This window comes from Peromyscus leucopus, chromosome 5 (genome assembly GCF_004664715.2).
Source record: "Peromyscus leucopus breed LL Stock chromosome 5, UCI_PerLeu_2.1, whole genome shotgun sequence".
In the NCBI taxonomy this organism is placed as follows: domain Eukaryota; kingdom Metazoa; phylum Chordata; class Mammalia; order Rodentia; family Cricetidae; genus Peromyscus; species Peromyscus leucopus.
The window spans coordinates 17556647-17576736 of NC_051067.1; the positions used below are offsets into that span (position 1 = coordinate 17556647).

General features: G+C 42.4%; 1 protein-coding gene across 1 annotated transcript in view; it reads right to left on the reverse strand.

The window, feature by feature from the left end:
• Window positions 1–7833: 7833 nt before the first annotated feature.
• The window catches only part of Stmnd1 (stathmin domain containing 1), a 35582-nt gene continuing 23325 nt past the window's right edge, over window positions 7834–20090 (reverse strand). Inside the window, exons 3-5 of the mRNA XM_028867777.2 lie at window positions 18551–18705; window positions 9025–9156; window positions 7834–8153 (exon numbers count right to left, since the gene is read on the reverse strand). Of these exons, the coding sequence (XP_028723610.1) occupies window positions 7869–8153; window positions 9025–9156; window positions 18551–18705 (572 nt within the window). The 3' untranslated portion in view covers window positions 7834–7868. The remainder of the gene's footprint in view (window positions 8154–9024; window positions 9157–18550; window positions 18706–20090) is intronic.

Below are 20090 nucleotides of genomic sequence, written 5' to 3' on the forward strand. Positions count from 1 at the left end.
AGTTTTGGTTCCTGTCCTGGATCTCACTCTGTAGACTAGGCTGGCTTCAAACTCACAGATATCTGCATGGTTCTGCCTCCTGAGTGCTGGGATTAAAGGCATGTGCCACCACCGACCAGTCTTTGAGGGCTTTAAAATATATATATTTTATATATATATGAAATTATCCCTCTATCAGGTGTAGTTGGTAAAAAACTTTTCCCATTCTGTAGGGTGCTGCTTGTCTGAATGACCATGTCCTTTGCCATACAGCAACTTTTCAGTTTCATGAGGTCCCATTTATTAGTTGTTGGTCTTAGTGCCTGTGCTAATGGTATTCTGTTCAGAAAGTCTTTTCCTGTGCCGATGAGTTCCAAGCTATTTCCTACTTTCTCTTATATCAGGTTCAGTGTATCTGGCTTTATGTTAAGTTTTTTTTGATCCATTTGGAGTTAAGTTTCGAGCAGAGCAATCAACAGGGATTTATTTGTATTCTTCTACATGTAGCTATTCAGTTTGACCAGCACCATTTGTTGAAGATGCTGTCTTTTTTTCTAGTGTGTATTCCTGTCTTCTTTACAAAAAATCAGGTGTCTAGAGGTGTGTGGATTCATGTCTGGGTCTTCAATTTGTTTCCATTGATCAATGTGTCTGGTTTTTGTTTGTTTGTTTTGGGTTTTTCGAGACAAGAGTTTCTCTGTGTAGCTTTGGCGCCTTTTCTGGAACTCACTCTGTAGCCCAGGCTGGCCTGGAACTCATAGAGAATCCTCTGACTGCCTCTGCCTCCCGAGTGCTGGGACTAAAGGCGCCCGGCAAATGTGTCTGTTTTTGTGTGAATAGTATGCTGTTTTTATTATGATATCTCTGTAGTGCAACTTGAAACTGGAGATAGTGAGACCTTCTGCAGTTCTTTTGTTATTAAGGATTGTTTTTAGCTATGTTGGGTTTCTTGTGTTTCTATATGAAGCTGAAAATTGTCCTTTCAAGATCTGTGAAGAATTGTGTTGGGATTTTGATGGGAATTGTACTGAATCTGTAGATTGTTTTTGATAGGATGGCCATATTAACAATATTAATTAATCCTATTGATCCATGGTCATGAGAGATTTTTTTCATCTTCTCCAATTTCCTTCTTTGATATCTTAAAGTTTTTGTCATATAAATCTTTTACTTGCTTGGTTAGAGTTACTCTAAGATACTTTATAGTATTTGAGGCTATTGGGAAAGGTGTTTTTTCTCTGATTTTTTTCTCCAACCATTTGTTATTTGTATATAGTGGGGTTAGTGATTTTTGTGAGTTAATTTTGTGTTTGGCTAGTTTGCTGAAAATATTTATCAGTTGTAGGAGTTTCTGGTGAAAATTTTAGAGTCACTGGTATACACCATCATATATCATTTGAGAATAAAGATACTTTGACTTCTTTCTAATTTGTACCTCCTTGATCTCTTTTAGGTGTGCTGTTACTAGTATGAGATTTTTTTTAATGTAAGCACTTAGTGCTATGAACTGGACTTTTAGAACTGCCTCGTGTCTCATATGTTTATGTATGTTGTATATTCTTTTTCATTCATTTCTAGGAAGTTTTAAAATTCTTTCTTAATTTGTCTTGATTCATTTTTCATTCAGCAGAGATTTACTCAGTTTCTGTGAGTTTGTAAACTTTCTGTTGTTGTTGTTGATATCCAGCTTTAATTCATGGTGGTCAGATAGGATGCAGGGTGATATTTCAATTTTCTTGTACTTGTTGAGACTTGCTTTGTGTACAAGTATGTGGTAAGTTTTGGAGAAAGTTCCATGAGGTGTTGAGAAGAAAGTATAGTCTTTTGTGTTTCAGTGAAATGTTCTGTAAATATCTGTTGGGTTTATTTGGTTTATGACATCAGTTAGCTCTAGCACTTCTCTGTTTAGTTTTTTTTCCCTAGGTGATATGTCTGTTGGTGATAGTGGGGTATGCTACCAAATTGTGAGGCTGTGTCCTTCCCTATCTGATTAGTTTTGGTTAGAAGTCTATTTTGTCCAATATTAAAATGGCTACCCCACCCCAAATGGCTACCCCAGCTTGCTTCTTAGGTCCATTTGCTTGGAATATATTTTTCCATCCTTGAGGTGATGTCTATCTTTGATGTTAAGGTGTATTTCTGGATACAGCAGCAGGATGAATCCTGTTTTTACATCCGTTCTGCTAGACTTTGTCTTTTTATTGGGGAATTGAGACCATTGATGTACATGGAGGCAGTGGTGGTGGTGGTGGTCTGTGTGTTTGTGTGTGTATGTGTGTATGTGTGTGTGTTTGTATGTGTGTGTGTGTGTGTGTGTGTGTGTGTGTGTGTGTGTGTGTTTTCCCTCTTTTGATTTGCTGGTCTGGGATTATTTATTCCTTGTGTTTTCTTGGGTATGGTTAACCTCTAGGGTTGGAGTTTTCCTTTTCGTGTCTTCTGTAGGGCTGGATTTGTAGATAAATATTACTTAATTTTGTTTTATCATGAAATGTCTTATTCATCTATGGTGATTAAAACTTTTGCTGGGCATAGTAGTCTGGGCTAGCACCCGTGGTCTATTAGCATCTGTAGAACATCTGTTCAAACCCCTCTGGCTTTTAAAGTCTCCATTGAGAAATCATGTGTTATTCTTATAGGTATACCTTTATATGTTGGTCCTTTTTCCTTTCAGCTTTAATATTCTTTCTTTATTCTGTGCATTTAGTGTTTTGATTATTATGTGCTGAGGGGACTTTTATGTGCTGCCTGGTCTATTTGGTGTTCTGTTTGCTTCTTGGACCTTCATAGGCATAAGGGAGTTTTCTTCTATGATTTTGTTCAAAATACTTTGTGCCCATGACCTGGGTTTCTTCTCCTTCCTCTATTCCTACTCTTCTTAGATTTATTCTTTTCATAGTGTCCCAGACTTCCTGGATGTTTTGTGGCATGATTTTTTTAGATTTAACATTTTCTTAGACCAGGGTATCCATTTATTCTATCACATCTTCAATGCCTAAGATTCTCTCTTCCATCTCTTGTATTATGTTGGTGATGGATGCATGTATGGGAGGTTCCTATTCAAGTTCCTAAAATTTTCATTTGCAGATTTCCCTCAGTTTGGGTTTTCTTTATTGATTCCATTTCCACTCTCAGGTCTTGAACTGTTTTATTTATCTCTTTCCACTGTTTGTGTTTTTATAGATTTCCTTAAGGGTGTTTTTCATTTCCTCTTTAAGGGCTTCTATCATACTCATAAAGACTATTTTAAGGCCCTTTCTTGTGCTTCAGCTATCTTGCAATACTTAGGGCCTGCTGTGGTAAGGTTGCTGGACTCTGTGGAGGCACACTGTCCTGGCTGTTGTTGATTATGTTTTTATGCTGGCGTCTAAGCATCTGCATCTGGGAAGATTGTAATTCTAGGTGCTGATATCTGGTCTTGTCTTTGCTGGGTGGGTGTTTTGTTCCTTAGTTCTGTTGCCCTGTCTGTTCTTAGGAGATTGTGATGCTGTGTGATGCCTGGTAGGACATTCTTCTGGGATCCTGATTGGTGCGTCCCCTGGGGTTTCAAGTAAAATGTTTTTCTAGGTTGGGAGTTGACAGGTAAGAATGGGGATGAGCTATGAGGGGAGCACCCAGGGAGTCCACAGGAGGGAGGAAAGCAGGGTATTCCACCAGGATCTGCTTAATCCCCTGGAATGTGGGCAGAGAGTGAGGTGAGGTCACAGCAGGCAGTCTGCTACAGAGCTGGGGATGAGACTGGGGGATTGGATTTGGAGGAGAGGAGGGAGAGTGAAGATGTGTAGTTAGCTTCCCTGCTTTGCTGGCCAGAATGGCTGCTAGAATGGGGGGGGCAAGGATAAAGCAATGAACTTGGGGGTGTGGGGGAGGTGCGGGCGGGGGGAGAAGTTTGGAGGGAAGATCTGTATTGGTGAAATTATTAAGGCCACTCCATGTAGTTAAAAGGGAGGTTTATTTTGTGGGGTAACTTATAAGTGAAGAGATAGGTTGCAGGGTCTGGGACCTCCAGCGTCCTGGGTCCAGGAACCAAGAAAGCCTGCGCATCTGCATCTTGGGTCTTCAGAATCCTCTCTCCCTGCCTTGTAGGCATGACAGTTACTGAAGCCTCAATGGGGGTTGGAACTTCCAGATCAAAGCTGGAATGGCTACCCACTACAGATCTGTGCCATGGACTGGGACTGGAGATGGGGGAGAGAGGAAGGGAAAACTACAGAGCTTGGGATGAGAGCTAGGGGGCTGAGGGAGAGCTGAAGATCTGTAGCTAGCTTACCTGCTTCTCTGGCTGCAGTTGCTGTAGGGTACCAGGGAATGCCTCAAGAGTCATTGATTTAAACATAAGCTTTAGTGAGCAGTCAACAATAAGGAAAAGACAGAAAAAAAAAATCTGTTTTTTTTTTTTTTTTTTTTTTTTTTTTTTTCCTAATAATGGTCCACTTTAGGATCTTAAGACTGGTGCATCTATATCCTAAATAGTGTACTTACCTGAAATGTTACAGATAGCTTCATTAAGAATACTTTGCTGTTAGATTTTCTAATGACCTTTCTCTCATCCTGCTGATGTGAATGGTGCCCTTAAGAAGATATGCAGTTATTATTCAGGATTCTTCACTGTGATGCAGAGTCCACATGCCTTTCCCAGTTCCCACTAAGAAGTGCTCTGACCATAAAGGCTTTGCTTCTGCTCCTCTTTTGCATGTTAAACTCTACATAAGTAGAGGGCATTTCAAAGTAAGGTGCCAATGATAATGTTCACATGTACATACATTGTCAACACCCTGTATCCATGGGAGGGCTGGTTCCAGAGCCACCCATGGGCCTTGAAATTTAAGGATGCTTTATCCTTCGAGTAAGATCATGTATGCTTGATGAACACCCCTGCACACATTAAAACATCTCTAGATTACTTACGGCAACTAATTCCATGTAGATGCCATAGAGACATTTATCATACTGGATAGTTTAGGGAATGATGGCAAGAATAATGGACGTATATTCTCAGCACAGATGCTATAGGTTTTGGGGATATTTTCTCCCCACAGTTGACCACAAACTTCTGATTCTCCTGTTTCCACTGCCCAAGTGCTCAGCTCATGGGCATGTATTACCCAGTTTATGTAGTGCTGGGGATGGAAACCTGGCTTTGTGCAAACAAGGCAAGCACTCTACAAACTGAGCTACACCCCCAGCAAAGGGTAGAATCAAACCATTGGTCTTCCAGTTAGTAGTGAACCTCAATATCCAGCTGAGCCACAGACACAGGCAACACAGGTTTTCATTTTGACAACTCAGATGCAGGGTCCAGGCAGGGTGGAGCAAAGGTCTTAAACAGACCTCAACTGTATAGAGGTTGAATCCTTGAATGAAATATTCAGAGGTACAGAGGAATCATTGTCATACTTTAATTCAACAAACATGTTGTTCAAGCCACTTTAAGAATTGTGAACCAGAGCACAAGATTTAGGAAAAACTATTATTTCAATATCTATGAAATTTGTGAGTTTAATTTTGCAGGTACGGTATGCTTGACTGAATATATTTTTGTGATGACTGAAAATTATTCAGACATGAGAGTGATACCCAGTTTGTCCTATCTCCTTGTGCAATTGTTTCAGTTACTCTACATTTTGTGAGACTGACACTTGTCACTATGGGAACACCCTCTCAGAAGAATCTTAGGATGGATAATAGAACATTGTGTTGCTCACATGTTGCTTTATTTAAATGATGTTCCATAAATATTGGGGCATATTTCAGTTTGCACTACATTTTTAATACATGATTTCATTTGATACATCACTCTAATAGAGATTACCTGCAATGATCAGACAAGATAGAGACATAGAGCCTTTCCAAAGTCACACTAAGAGTAGATACTGACTTGAATGGGTATTGATTCCACAATGACTTCCTTGCCTCAGTGGCCTGAGGATGTCTAAGTTCTTGAACAAAGAGAGACCCGAAGTGCCCTTCTGCAAAATCCCAAAGGGCAGTCAAACCGGAGATGCTTAAGTAGCTTAAGTATTCCCCAGGTCAAATAAGGACTGTTCCCAGCTACTGGATCCCAGTGGGAAAGTCACTCCTGATTCTCGAAGATGTATTGGCACTAAACAATGTTTACACCTCACTCACTTTGTACAATTAGCTCTCCAAGATACAAAAGACAGAACCACTGTCACAGGACAGCCACTGTTCTGTCCTGCAGGAACTGAAAATAATCTACTGTCAAGGGCATGTGTCAGACAGTCCTACACAAAGCAGTACGTGCAAAGATGAGAGACAGGAGAGAGGTCATGAACTGAGCAGGGGTTGAGGAAGTGGCCTCTGAGAAGACACCGGAGAAACCAGAAGGCATTTATCAATAGCCATAAAGGGAGAGAGAAAACAGGACATGGCATATGCAAATACCAACAGGCTACTCTCTCTCTCTCTCTCTCTCTCTCTCTCTCTCTCTCTCTCTCTCTCTCTCTCTCTCAGTGTGTGTGTGTGTGTGTGTGTGTGTGTGTGTGTGTGTGTGTGTGTGTGCTGATTCCAAGGAATCAGGAAAAATCCAGTTTTGGTGAACTATAAAATCTAAGTTCCTTACAGCAACTCAGAGCCTGTTTGTCTGACAGTCTCATGTAGCCCAGGCTGGCCTTGAATTTATTATGTAGCTGAAGTTGATCACAAACTTCTGATTCTCCTGTTTCCCCTGCCCAAGTGCTCAGCTCATGGGCATGTATTACCCAGTTTATGTAGTGCTGGGAATGGAACCCTGGCTTTGTGCAAACCAGGCAAGCACTCTACAAACTGAGCTACACCCCCAGCAAAGAGTAGAATCAAACCATTGGTCTTCCAGTTAGCAGTGAACCTCAATATCCAGCTGAGCCACAGACACAGGCAACACAGGTTTTCATTTTGACAACCCAGATGCAGGGGGCAGGCAGGGTGGAGCAAAGGTCTTAAACAGACCTCAGTTGTATAGAGGTTGAGAAAAACTGTTGACTGACGATGGATAAGGTAGTCTAAGGTGGGTAGGGGCAGGAGAAAAATGTGAAAACAAATGGATGAGATCTTCAGAATGTAAATTCGGCAGACCTGATTCTTGACTGGTGGTAAAAAGGACAGAGAACAAAGAAATAATCCCAGAAAGGTGGGAGTAGCAAACTCTGGAGCTCAGAGAGCCAGCAGGGAAAGTGGCCCCATGGGGCTGACTCTCAGTCCCCTTAGCTCCTCCTACTCCACCCCAATCAGAGCTTTTCTTCTTCAACACAAAAAGCACATGATGCTTTACACAATCCTCTGTTTTGTTTTCAGTGGTAAGGGTGGAACCTGGGGCAGCTGACGTGATATCTGAGTGCTCTCCCACAGAACACTATCCTCACACTTCATACCTGACATTACTTTGACCACTGGATATAGATGACTTAAATTATACAGATAAAATTGTAACTAAGCCAACTTCAAGATACTGCTTTATTTTTTTTGACAGCAAAGAATTAAAACGTGAGAAACACAGATTATTAAAATATATAACACTCATCTATGCAACTTGTCATGAAGGATTCATCCGTGAGTGCAGCCAAGGTTAGAAATGAAAAGGGAGAATTTCGTTTGGCACAAGCATCTTCATGGGAGCTGGCAGGAACTTCTGAATCTAAGGTCTACCTAACACTGGAAGCCACTCTCTAGGAGAACGCCAGCCTTGGGACTCCCCACCCCTCCTTGGTAAGTATAGCCTTTAATTCACTCAACTAAAATTCATCCCCTGCTGCTCATACAATCAATCATCCTTAACCCCCCACCCCCACCCCAACCCCTACCCCGGGCCAAAGTGTCAACTGTAGAGCCCAGTCACTTTTTAAAGGCCATGAGAGAATGGACCACTTTGTGAGATTCCTTTTGAAAACGGAGTATTAGAATATGTCATCCTCTTGGTTGTAATACATGTCTGACTCCACAATCCCCAAACCTGCGCAGGGGTCGTTTCTAATCATCGGGGCCACATCACTTTCACTCTTCTTCCTTTTTAGTGGCTCTCCTTCCTGCACGTAGGACCTCTGCAAAGTAGGGGTGCTCACAGCTGGGAGACCTTTTGCAAACAGAGCCTCCTCCCTTCCTGGTTCAGCTGCATCTGAAGAATTAGCGGTGGGCAGAAGTCGGTCACTTCGTAGCCGTTTTCTTATTTCTTCATTTTTTGTCTGCAAAGTAATACTAGAGAATGAAAAAGAACCCTGGTGGTGTGATTTTCTTCACGTTCTCATTCATCTTGCTTGTCACGATCACTTTCATTTTTCTATTTAACTACTTAGTCTTGGAACAGATGATCGTTGGGGAACCATGTTAAAAGAGACAAACGTAGGGCCTACCCTCATAGAGTTTATAGTCTGGTCCTTGCACCCAAGGCTGCCAAAGGGAGGCAAAATGAAGGAGACTAGACCAACGCTGTATCCCTAACAACAAGTTTTGGCTTGTGGGCTCTAGTGCTTAAAGGTGCAGGCAGGAGCTGATCTGATGGTCTTTAGAACCCACTCTCAGCTCAGTACCCATCCCTACTCTGCTTGTCCTCCTCCTTCTCACCCCAGTGGGAATTTCCCCCAAACTTGACTTAATTCAGAGAATTGAATAGTATTCTTTTAGACCATATAGCTGAAACAACAAATTTTAACTAAGTTCACAGTGATGCTTCATTCCTGCACAACACAAAAGTAAGTTTTGAGAAAAAAACCACCAACAAAGTGCACAGCACAAGAAGCACTCAGCTCACTGAGATGCAGTGGATCAGTGCACTCATTTTGTCTCGAGGCTGCTGATTGGCAAGGTCCGGCAGCAGCTCATTTTAGCAGGCAGTCAGCCCCTCAGACCAGCATCCACAGCTCAGCCCCTCAGACTAGCATCCACAGCTCAGGCCCTCAGACTAGCATCCACAGCTCAGCCCCTCAGACTAGCATCTACAGCTCAGGCCCTCAGACTAGCATCAACGGCTCAGGCCCTCATACTAGCATCCACAGCTCAGGCCCTCAGACTAGCATCCACAGCTCAGCCCCTCAGACTAGCATCCACAGCTCTAACCTTTCGGCGTTCCTCGGCCGCCTGCATCTTTTCTTCTATGTCTTGGATTGTGAAATCTTTTACCTCCTTTTTCACCTTAAGCTTTTTCAGTCTTGCCGGTGGCTTTCTCAGTGGCTTTTCAGCAGTGTCCACCTGGAGGAAGACATTTTGCTTTTAATGGAGAAGCAATTATTACTGTGGCCTAGGAGATGAACAGATGAGAAGAGCAGTTTAAAATACAAATTTCAGAATCTAAACTTTCTAGTGGCAGATGAGTGCAATAGAAACTTGAAATCTGCAGAAGCAAAATTACATTTATAATTATTATTATTTGTGTGCGTGAAAGTCGAGCTCAATGTAAGGAACTCAGAGTTTAACGTTAGTCGATTGACCTATAATCTTCAATGACAGCAATTGATTTCATAATATTCTGTGTGCAACCAATTCTTTTCACTTGGACAGAGACTAGCTTTTATTACTTTTTGGTCTAATGATGGAGAGAGGTTATTAATTGTTATTGAGCAACAACTCTATGCTAGACTTTGCTATTGGCATTTGACAAATATTTTCATGACAACAGTAAAACTTTCCCATTTTATATGAATGACCACTCTCTCAGCAGTTCAGAAAAGTGATAATGACTTTCTAGTTATGCATCTAGTTACAAAAAGTAAAATTACAGTAAAGGGCTACCAAGTTTTAACTTGTATTCTCTTCCAAAAATACAGTTTACAGTATGCATTTACAATGGACAATTAAAACAATATACAAACACCCTCCTAACCCTCTACTTAATCACTCCAACCATACCCCTCGGTAGGAACCTATCTTATGAATCTCTGTGTGTGAGTGCAGGTATGCGATACTATAATACTCAGATAAAGGTCTGAGGGCAACCTCAGATGGCCAGCCTAGCTTTCACCTTGAGACAGGGCTGCTTATTCACTGTTGCATATGCAGGATCACTAGCCCAAGAGATTCGGGGGACCTGTCTGTCTCCACCTTCCATCGAGGAGAGATGGGAGTATATACACACGAGTGACCACATCCTCCTTTATGTGGGCCCTGGGGAGCCAAACTCAGGTCCCCAGGGATTGTTTTCCCCATCAAGCCATCTCCCCAGCCCCTTAGCAGGGGCCTTTTTAAAGAGTTTGTGGAACTTTCCAGATATTCTCTGTAATGAATGTCCATATGCATATATACATATATATGTACACACACATACAGACGCATGGTATCTGCAATACTAAATAAGATCTAAATATGATTGTGCCATACACACTGCCCATGTTTACATCCTTCATTTAATATGGACATCTCTCTAGGTCACCATACACAGATTTATTAAGACTGCAGGATTTTTCAATAAACTCCAAGTCTTCACTATAAAATGAACCAATATACTGTTCTGGATAATCTCTCTAGAGATTTCTCTTTAAAAACAGCGGAGCTATCAATATTTATTATAATTTCCCAAAGACCGACTCTTCAAAGTCAGGAAAATAAACCAGGCAGACAAAGAACAGGCATTTAACAGAAGAGAAAGGCCAGTGATGGGACCCAGACCTGCCCTCCGATCCCACAAGTGACTTTCCACGAGCTGCTCGTACACTCTGTGAGCCTGATGTCCTCATCAGCAACACAGACTTAACGATCCTTATTTCACAGGATCCGGTTTTGTTCTTGTTTGTTTTCAAGGGAGAAGAAAGCCTGCGATGCCCACTCGGGAAGGGCAACTGCTTTTCAGGAAACCGGGGCCTGCTTTCAGGGGCAACCCATTACATCACAATGGCCCACAGAATTGTCACAATGGCATGTGTGAACAGGAAGGGTGCCAGGAGCAGATGAGACACTGGAAGAGGAAGTGATGAAGCAGTGCGTTCTCTTACTAACAACCACTGTGTGTCCGAGGTGACATTCTTTTGGAATGCAATTCTCTTAACTATACAGTGATGGCAGGAGAGAGGGTTGCTGTTTCTATCTTTGAAATCTAGGATCCTCAGAAAGTCCTTAAAGTCTTTTTCATCTTATTATGGGTGTTTTGTCTGCATGTATATTTGTGTGCCACGTGCATGTTGTGCCCTAAAAGACTAGAAGAGGGCACTGGGTCTCCTGGAGTTAGAGTTACAAATGGCTATGGCTATGAACCATTGGTGCTAGCAATCGAACCCAGGACTTGTGGAAGAACAGCCAGTTCTCTCAACCAATGAACTATCCTTCCAGCTTCATCTCAGAAAGTCTTTAAAAAGGAAAACCCTCATTGAGATTGTCGCTCTTTATAACCACTGGATGTTTATGTAGTATGAGGTTTTCCACTATGGGAACTGAGCTACTCATTAAAGCAAGTTCCCTCAGTCATTATTTATATCATTTTTATAACATTTGGTTCTTAAGCTTCCTTCTGGCAAAAGCTCCTTGCTGGAAAGAGGGACATACTTGCTATGGAGGCTTAACTTGAGATACTTTGAAATTAATATGTAAACATTTTTAGGGATGTTCACTTACAGAAGGCTAAAAGAAAATGACAATCCAAGAGCCAATGAGGGACTGGCACACCAGACATCACAAAGCAGTTTGAACTGCTATGGGATGGTCCTTCTGTACATTGCAAATATGTATTTCTCTCAGTGGTTGATAGTAAAGTTGTTTTGGTCCATGGCAAGACAGGATAAGGTTAGGTGGAAAAAAATCAAACTAGGACTGAGAGGAAGGATGGAGGTGGGGGGTTGGGAGGGGGTCGAGACAGACGCTGCAAGCTGCCCAAAAAGCAAGATGCCGGAGGACTGGTAAAGCCATGGCCACGTGGCAATATGTAGATGAATAAAAATGGGTTAAATTAAATGTAAAAGCTAGTTAATAATAAGCCTGAGCCATAGGCCAAACATTTATATTAATTAATATAAATTAAATATAATAATATATAATATATAATATATATAAATTAAAAATAAATATAAATAATAAAAAACCATTAATATAAGCCTCTGTGTGGTAATTTGGGAAGTGGCCTCCAGGTATAATCAGGCATACTGGACCAAAGTTCTGCCTCCATTTACACTAAACCTTAACAGAAATCACGAGGCCAGTAAAGGGCTCTGAGAGCAGTTTGGGTTTTCTGATTGGGGGAGATGTTTCCCTTGACTTATCCCTAAATAATGCCTGTGAATTTACCTTCTGTCACCCTTTGGAACGTGGACTCTTATTTCTGAGGCCCTTGTCCTTTCTTGAGTTTGAATGTTATGCTAAAACCACCACCATAATGATCTGGCTTTGGGTGCAGTTTGTAGAGTGCTTGCCTAGCCTAAATGAAGATCTGTTTTAATCTCCAATACTGCGTAAACCAGGCATGGTACTACATGACTGTAAGTCCAGCTCTCCGAAGGTGGAAGCAGTGAGACCATGACTGGCTATATAGTGAGTTCAAGGCCAGCCAGGGTGACATGAAACCTTGCTTTAAAACAGACAGACAGAAAGCAAAATTCAAAGACTGCTATAAACAAATGTGTATTCTTTACAAATGAAGTTCAGGTAGGCAGAATCTATGAAATGGTGGCCCTTACCAGTGATAACAATGCTCACATTATACACAGAGATGTCTAGACCCCAAGCCTCAGAAGTTTAGCAATGCTATTATTAGTTAAGTTGCTTTCTTTGAGAACAGTATCAGAGAACTGACAGTCCCGAGTGCAACATTTGGGGCTAAGATTTGAGTTGCGTTTTGGCCAAGCTAACATGCACAGGCCTGTCTTACATTCCTATGCATGTTCCTTAAAGCTTTCCTAATTATCTCTTTACCTACAAATGAACCCACCTTGGTTATGCTCCCTAAGGGAGTCTCGTGCACAGAAAAGGCAGAAGCTCCCTGCAGCAGATTCGGTCATTCCCATTCTTTGGCCTCTAGACCTCGATGAGGGTGGTCACTCTGACCACTGACTGATATTTTTTGAGTTCTAACTCACCCAGCTTCCTCCTTTTCCTCTCTATAAGGCTCAGCAAATAATATTGGAGACTCTGATGCAATGTGGATCCCTTATCCACACCAAAGGTGACCCAATTCAGAAACAGAGATGACAATAAACTTGGACCAGACAGGAAGAATTAGTAAAGAATTCGCCTAGTTTGTGGAAAGAAGCCAGGTTATGCTAAGAGATGCAGGGACGTGAGTTTGGGACTACAGCCACCTGGAGGCAATAACACCCCTCTCCATATGTATGTAATTGTGTTTGTGTATGTGCACACATGTTGCACAGGTATGCATGCATATGTGTGTGTGCACATATGGAGGCCAGAGGTCGATGTTGAGTGACTTCCTCTATTGCTTTCAATCTTATTTTTTGAGACAGAGTGTGTTAGTGTTACTATTACTGTGATGAAACACCGTAATGGAAGGCTACTTGGGGAAGAAAGGGTTTATTCTGCTTACACTTCCATAGCACTGTTCATCATTGAAGGAAGTCAGGACAGGAACTCAATAAGGGCAGGAACCTGGAAACGAGCTGATGCAGAGGCCATAGAGGAGTGCTGATTACTGGCTTGCTCCTCATGTCTTGCTCAGCCTGCTTTCTTATAGAAACCAGGATCACCAGACTAGGGTTGGAACTACCCACAATGGGCAGGGCCCTCTTCCATCAGTCACTAATTGAGAAAATGCCCTACAACCTAATGTCATGGACACATTTTCTTAATTGAAGTTCCCTAACTTCAGATGACTTTAGCTTGTGTCAAGTTGACATAGAACTAGCTGGCACACATGGAGCTCACCAATTCTTCAAGTCCAGCTAATCAATCAGCTCCAGGGATCTTCCTATTTCTGTTTCCCAAGAACTGGGTTGCAGTCTTGAGCCACCATGCCTGGCTTTTTACATGGGTGCTGGGGATTTGAACACAGGTCTTCATGCTTGCCCAGCAAGCACTCACCTGCTGAGGCATCTCCCCAACTCCTTCTTAATATTTATTTCATACCATTTTAACTCTTATGTAAGCACAGAATCTTCTACTATAACTTTTGCTCCAATGGGAATGAGGGCTAGTTTATGCTGAGCAAAATATAAATGGCCATGGCCTGGGCACATGCATTCAGGGTGCACTGAATGATGCATTGTCTCATGGAAGTGCTTACATCAACTCTTATGGTAGCAGAACAAAGACAGTCAATGCATTTACCGAATGCACTGCCCAGCAAAGCAGGGAAATCCGTGGTGTCGGTTTAGATGCTAACTGATGACACTCTTAGCTTCTGGACTGGTGGAGGTTAGATATGTCAGATTTAGTGATGCCTTCCAAGGGTTCATCTAAAAGTGAAGGGGATGCCAGGTCAGAGACAGAGGGGGAGCCATCAATGGTTATGAAGAGGACTAAAGACAGGCTCTCAATCTGCAGCATTCCACCTCTCCACACTCACCTGTAGCAGGAATCTTAAAAGTTCTTATTAATAAAATCAAACCCGAGGCAAGTTATTGGGGTCCATGCTGGTAGATCAGAGAGACAGGACAAGCCACAGCTATCTCACCTGGCCAGATCCTCAGCTGGTCTTGTCTCCTCAGACTGGAGGCCTCTGAGTCCTCATCCGGAATGGGTCTCAGCTGAACTGCTGCTGGAAAGCCTGAAGCTTAACCAGCCACATGCTTAACCAGCCAAATGCTTAACCAGCCAAAACCTTCTAGTTTCTGGTTCTCACGCCTTATATATCTTTCTACTTTCTACCACCACTCCCTGGGATTAAAGGCTGGCTTTCTGGGATTAAAGGCATGTCACCATGCTTGGCTGTTTCCAATGTGGCCTTGAACTCACAGAGATCCAGAGGGATTTCTATCTCTGGAATGCTAGGATTAAAGGTGTGAGTGCCACCATTTTCTAGCCTTTGTATCTAGTGGCTGTCTGTTCTCTGACCCCAGATAAATTTATTAGAATACACAATATTTTGGGGGACACAATACCCCCCACACTCACCATGTTCTAGTCAGTCAGAACGCAGAATCTTTAACATAAGCAGGTGTGGCCTTTTCAGGGGCCTTCAGTTCAAAGCACAAACATTCTTGAGAACTGTTTCTCCAGAGAGGACTACATAAGTGATAAAAATCGGGCAAAAAAGATGAAAGGGGAGCTGTGGTGGGCACAGGGATTCCATGGACAAGTGGGGAAGGACTGGTTTCCTAAGATGCCCCAGTTCAGAAGAGCGGTGGCGCCTCACTTTGAGCGTTCTTTATTATACTTCAAGGGAAACCACAGTGAAGGATAAGAAGAGGCCAGGAGGGGGACAGAGTTATGTCCAGTCTTCCTCTGTGTTTGTGAATGGCACCGCCCCACACCATAAGTCTTATTTTTAAGGTATTCTCACACTTATTCTAGCTCCCCCATAGCATTTATTTAATTTTTTTCCAGCTAGGCACGGTGGCACACAACTGTAATCCTAACACTTGGTCAGCTGAGCCGGGAGGATGGCAGAGAGTTTGAGAGCAATTGGGCTGCATAGCAAGACTCTGCCTCGGAAAACAAAAGCACACAAAGCCGGAATTCCCTAGAGCAGGCAAGGAACACTTTGGAACATTTGACTGGATGCCTCGCATCATGATAACTGCTGGCATTTCCTTTGTATTTCCCTTGATTCCTTGGTTCGATTTTCGGTCAATTATGAAGCTTTCCAAAAATGCCAACTGCTTCAAAGTGTTAACAGTGTAACTTCTCAGACTTTATATGACCCACACCCACCCTTCAGTTTTAACTGTGATCTTTTTATATTCGTCCCCAGCTTTCCCCCAAATATCTAAGGCGTGTGCTGTGTTACACACTCAAGCTCATGTGAGCTGGAAGAGGCTTCATCTGTGACCCCAGCACCCAAAATTCCTCCTTATTCCAGAGGCTTTCTGGGGACAATCTTGGTCTCTTTTCGTGAAAATGTATTTTTCAGACTATTTCAAAATTCTCTTTTACAAGAAAGGAGCGTGGACTACAATTACAAATGCTTCAGCCCTTCCCACCTGATAATGAACTCGGCTTCATGTGCAGGATTGTGGTCAGAGGGGTAGGTCTCGGACTGGGCTACCCACAGAGTCATCTAGAAGATTCTGAAAGCATGAAAGCCAAACCTGATGCTCAGGCACTAGTCCAAGGTGGGATCGAGGTCCTGGGAATTCTGGAATCTTCCTATGTGACTTACTCCAACGTCAGGGTAAAACCCAGAGCATTGGGTTACAAAGCAAACAGGCCTGTGTGTTGCTGCTCTGGCCTGTCGCAAGCCTGGCTTACACTGGGTCATGTGGGTCTAACACCAGAGAGAGACAAAGAATTTTGGTATACCTGTGGCCTGTGACATGAAATCCTTGTGAGGAGGTCCTGTTCATTCTCCCTGTCCTGTCCTGTCCTATCCTGTCCCATCCCATCATATGCTATATTAGAACAGAATTTACCTTCAATACACTTAATGATATCAAAATTCACACCCACCACTGTCATGAATAGATCTCTTCCACAATATCTTATGTGCACTCATCCTGTGCACTCCCTTGTTAGAAGTCAGAACTCATTCACCTCTGTTGACTGGCTCACTAAGGTAAGTTGTAATTTTATTCCCACTGGTATTAGCATCAAGGAGTTACTGCATCTCCCTTAAGGAGGCATCTCTTAGCAACGAAGTGTTTCCATATGTCTTCCTCCACTTGAATTGCTCTCTGATCTTTTGACATCGTTTTTTTTTCCTCTGTCCCCAGAGACTCACCTATAGCTAGAAAAATAGCCTCTCCCCTTCCTTATTACAGAGCTGTTTTTCTCGTATTTTCAAATACAACCAGATATTTATCATCACCCAAACTGTTGGATTGTGGTGATATTGTGGGAATGTCAAATGACATTTGACTTTTCCATGACTGTGATAAAATACCCTGATGTAAGGAACTTCATGACGGAAGGATTTGTTGGCTCACAGCTCCAGGTACAGACCATCATGGCAGAAAGCCTTGACTGCAGGAACGTGAGGCAGCTGGTCACACTGCATCCACAGCCCAAAAGAAAAGAGTGATGAATGCTTATGTTCAGCTCACTTCTTTTCTTTACAGTCTAGAATCCCAGCCCAGGGAATGGTGCTACCCACAGGGGGCAGTTCTTCCCACCTCCAGTGGCATAATCAAGATGCACCCTCCCAAGCATGTCCAAAGACTAGTTTCTCAGGTGATTCCAGAACTCATCAAGTTGACGATTAAGATTAATCATCAAACGATGTTAGAGGATTCCTTTTTTACCCTCTCCTTTTCCTATTTCCTCTTAGTGTTGGCTGTCTGATGATAGTCTCGATGTTTGGCATTCTCTTTTCCTTTCTGCACATACCTTCCATAGGCCCTACTTCATTTTGAATAAAAAGAATGTCACTTTGGTTTTAATCCTTGAGTATTCCCTATACAATTCACTAACTGCTTAAGCTAGTGAATTGACCTACAGACCGTGTTGAGGTAATCATTACCAATTGTTTTCTATACAGCTTTGACTAAACTTCTGGTCTCTACTTTCACCTTTCTGTTTTTTCCTTTTCCTTTCCCTCAGGCTCCTTTTCTCCCCTGCCCCCAATCTAACCTCTCTTTTGTCTGTGTGTCAAGTGCTAACTGGGTGCCTTGGTTTAAAAACAAACAAAATGCTTAGTTCTCTTTAGAGTTTTATACAGAACATATTAAAAATTTTAGGGCCACAGACATGGTTCAGCCTGAGTGAATACCTGAGATATTTTGGATCCTTAAAACTCTTGTAAAAAGCTGGACACATTGGGACACACCTATAATCCCAGTGATGAGATGGGTGTAGGAAGCAGGAGGATCCCTAGATACTGGGGGGGGGGCTGCCTATGTGGCAAGTTCCAGGCCAATGAGAGACCCTATCTCAAGTAGAGACAGAAAGCACTGGAGGACTGGCATCTGAGCTTATTCTCTGAGCTCCACATGTATGCCATGTACACACATGCATGCGCACGCGCAACACACACACACACACACACACACACACACACACACACACACAAGTTCACTTAAGTAAAAATTTAGAGCTGGAGACTTGCAGTTAAAATCAGAGGGAAAATATTTTTCACATTAATGTCAAACAATGACAATTAAAACAAGTTGAATCAACAAAGAAAAGAAACAGCATGACAATTTCTGGAACCTTCTGATTTCCTCATGGTTGTAAGTAGGCATACCTGCTGGAGCATTGGCAGTTTTTCCTTTTGGATAAACCACAGTTTAGTTTTATATTCTACAAGACAATGCTTAATAAAAATTGCTGAGAGGATGAAAGGTCGTTATTTCCTGGGACTTATTATGCCCACATTTAGTAAAGCCTGAAGAATGCTTTATTGGTTTCATTAATCATTAATGTTTGGGGTGATTCTGAATCCACTGAGAATCACAGTGTGCAGAGAAATAAGCAAATTTATACAGGAAAAATCTGGCTTAGACTAATGCTATCCTTTATACTATAGGTCCTGTATACTGGAAATAATGAGTTGTGATCAATCATATTTTATTGCTAATTTTAAGTATAAGCAAATGTTAATTACAAAATCACTTGCCATGACATCATATGACTCTCCATTTCTAAATACTTTGCTTCGGCTCTGTATGATTCCTTGGACAATTAACTCTTCCAGGATGTCTGATGACTTTGGTCGCTCCCGACTTTCCAGGAGTTGGGTTTTATTGATTATTCCATTGGCCAGTGTGTCATCTAAAAGGAAAAGCATAAAGAAAAAGGAATTTAAGAATAAAGAGTTTATCTCTCAGTGCTAAATGGGGGCTGGAGAGATAGCTCTGTGGGTAAGAGAGCTTATTGTGAAATCACAAGGACCCAAGTTCAAATCCTCAGCACCCATGTTAAATGTCTGGCATAGTTATCATGCCCACAACCCCAGCACTTGTAGGGAAACATGGGATAGAGCCAAGAGGACCACCGAGGCTTGCTGCCCTTCAGTCTAGCTGCAGGTCCACTAAGAAAACAAGGTGCAGAGTGGTAGAGCAGGACACCGGGACACCTTTTTCAAGCTCCATGTGCACCTGTACATGGCCTAGGGTACACAGCACACACACACACCATCCTCACACACATACATGCACAAAGTAAATAATTTAAAGCTCTCAATGAGTACCTTATGTAAGTCACCGAACCAAATCTTGTCTCAACATCTTTTGTCTAGATATCTGGTTTCTTTTTAAATAATTTTATCATATTTATTTATTTATTATTTATTTATTTAATGTGTGCATGTGTGTCACTGCATGAGTGCAGAGGTCAAGGGAGAGTTTGGGGAAGCTGGTTCTGCCCATCCACCACGGGCATTCCAAGGACTGAACTCAGGTTGATAATGCCTGTCTCCACAGCCCCAGGATCTGGTTTCCACTATAAAGCTCTGTAATTCTTTGAAGTTCAAGTTTTTGCTGTCTTTGCAGAACAAACACATCAGCACAATCTATTCTGTATGTAGCGAGCGTCATATGAACAGAATCAAGTCCGGTCCCCACGCTGCTATGTGCAGCCTCTTTGTTGTAACAACATTCATACACTCGGGTCAGATGACTCTGATTTGCTCCACTAACTACAGCGCTCAACTGCAGCTGAGGCTGGAAACATTCTTCTGGTGACTCTTCCGAGCTGCAGTTTGGTTTCTATGCTTTGTATACAAATGGTAAACAGTGTGAAGTTGCCAAGGACTGTCGGGTTCTGCAACCCTGGTATACAGTTTCACCATCTGCTAAATCTACAGAGGGAAAGCATGCCTTTCTGGAAAGAGCCCTTGAAAGGGACCAGAACTCCAGACCAGCTAAGATCTTATTAATGATTTTAAAGATGAACCCTGGAGCCGGTTACAGGAGTGGATTTATGACCTGTACTCTTGAGGCAGGCCTCCTCATTGCAATTCATCCATGAGCAGAACCTGCCACCTCTGCACCTTTAGATCATAAAATCAAGGGTGCAGGCTTGTTAGCCCAAAGGTGCTTCTGCTTCCCCAGTCAGAAATGACACTGTGCAGAGCCAGCCCTCTGAAGTGAGCTCTCTTCAAAAAGTCCACTGTGTTCAGTGGATGGAGGCTTTCATAGCTGTTCCTAAACTTTGTG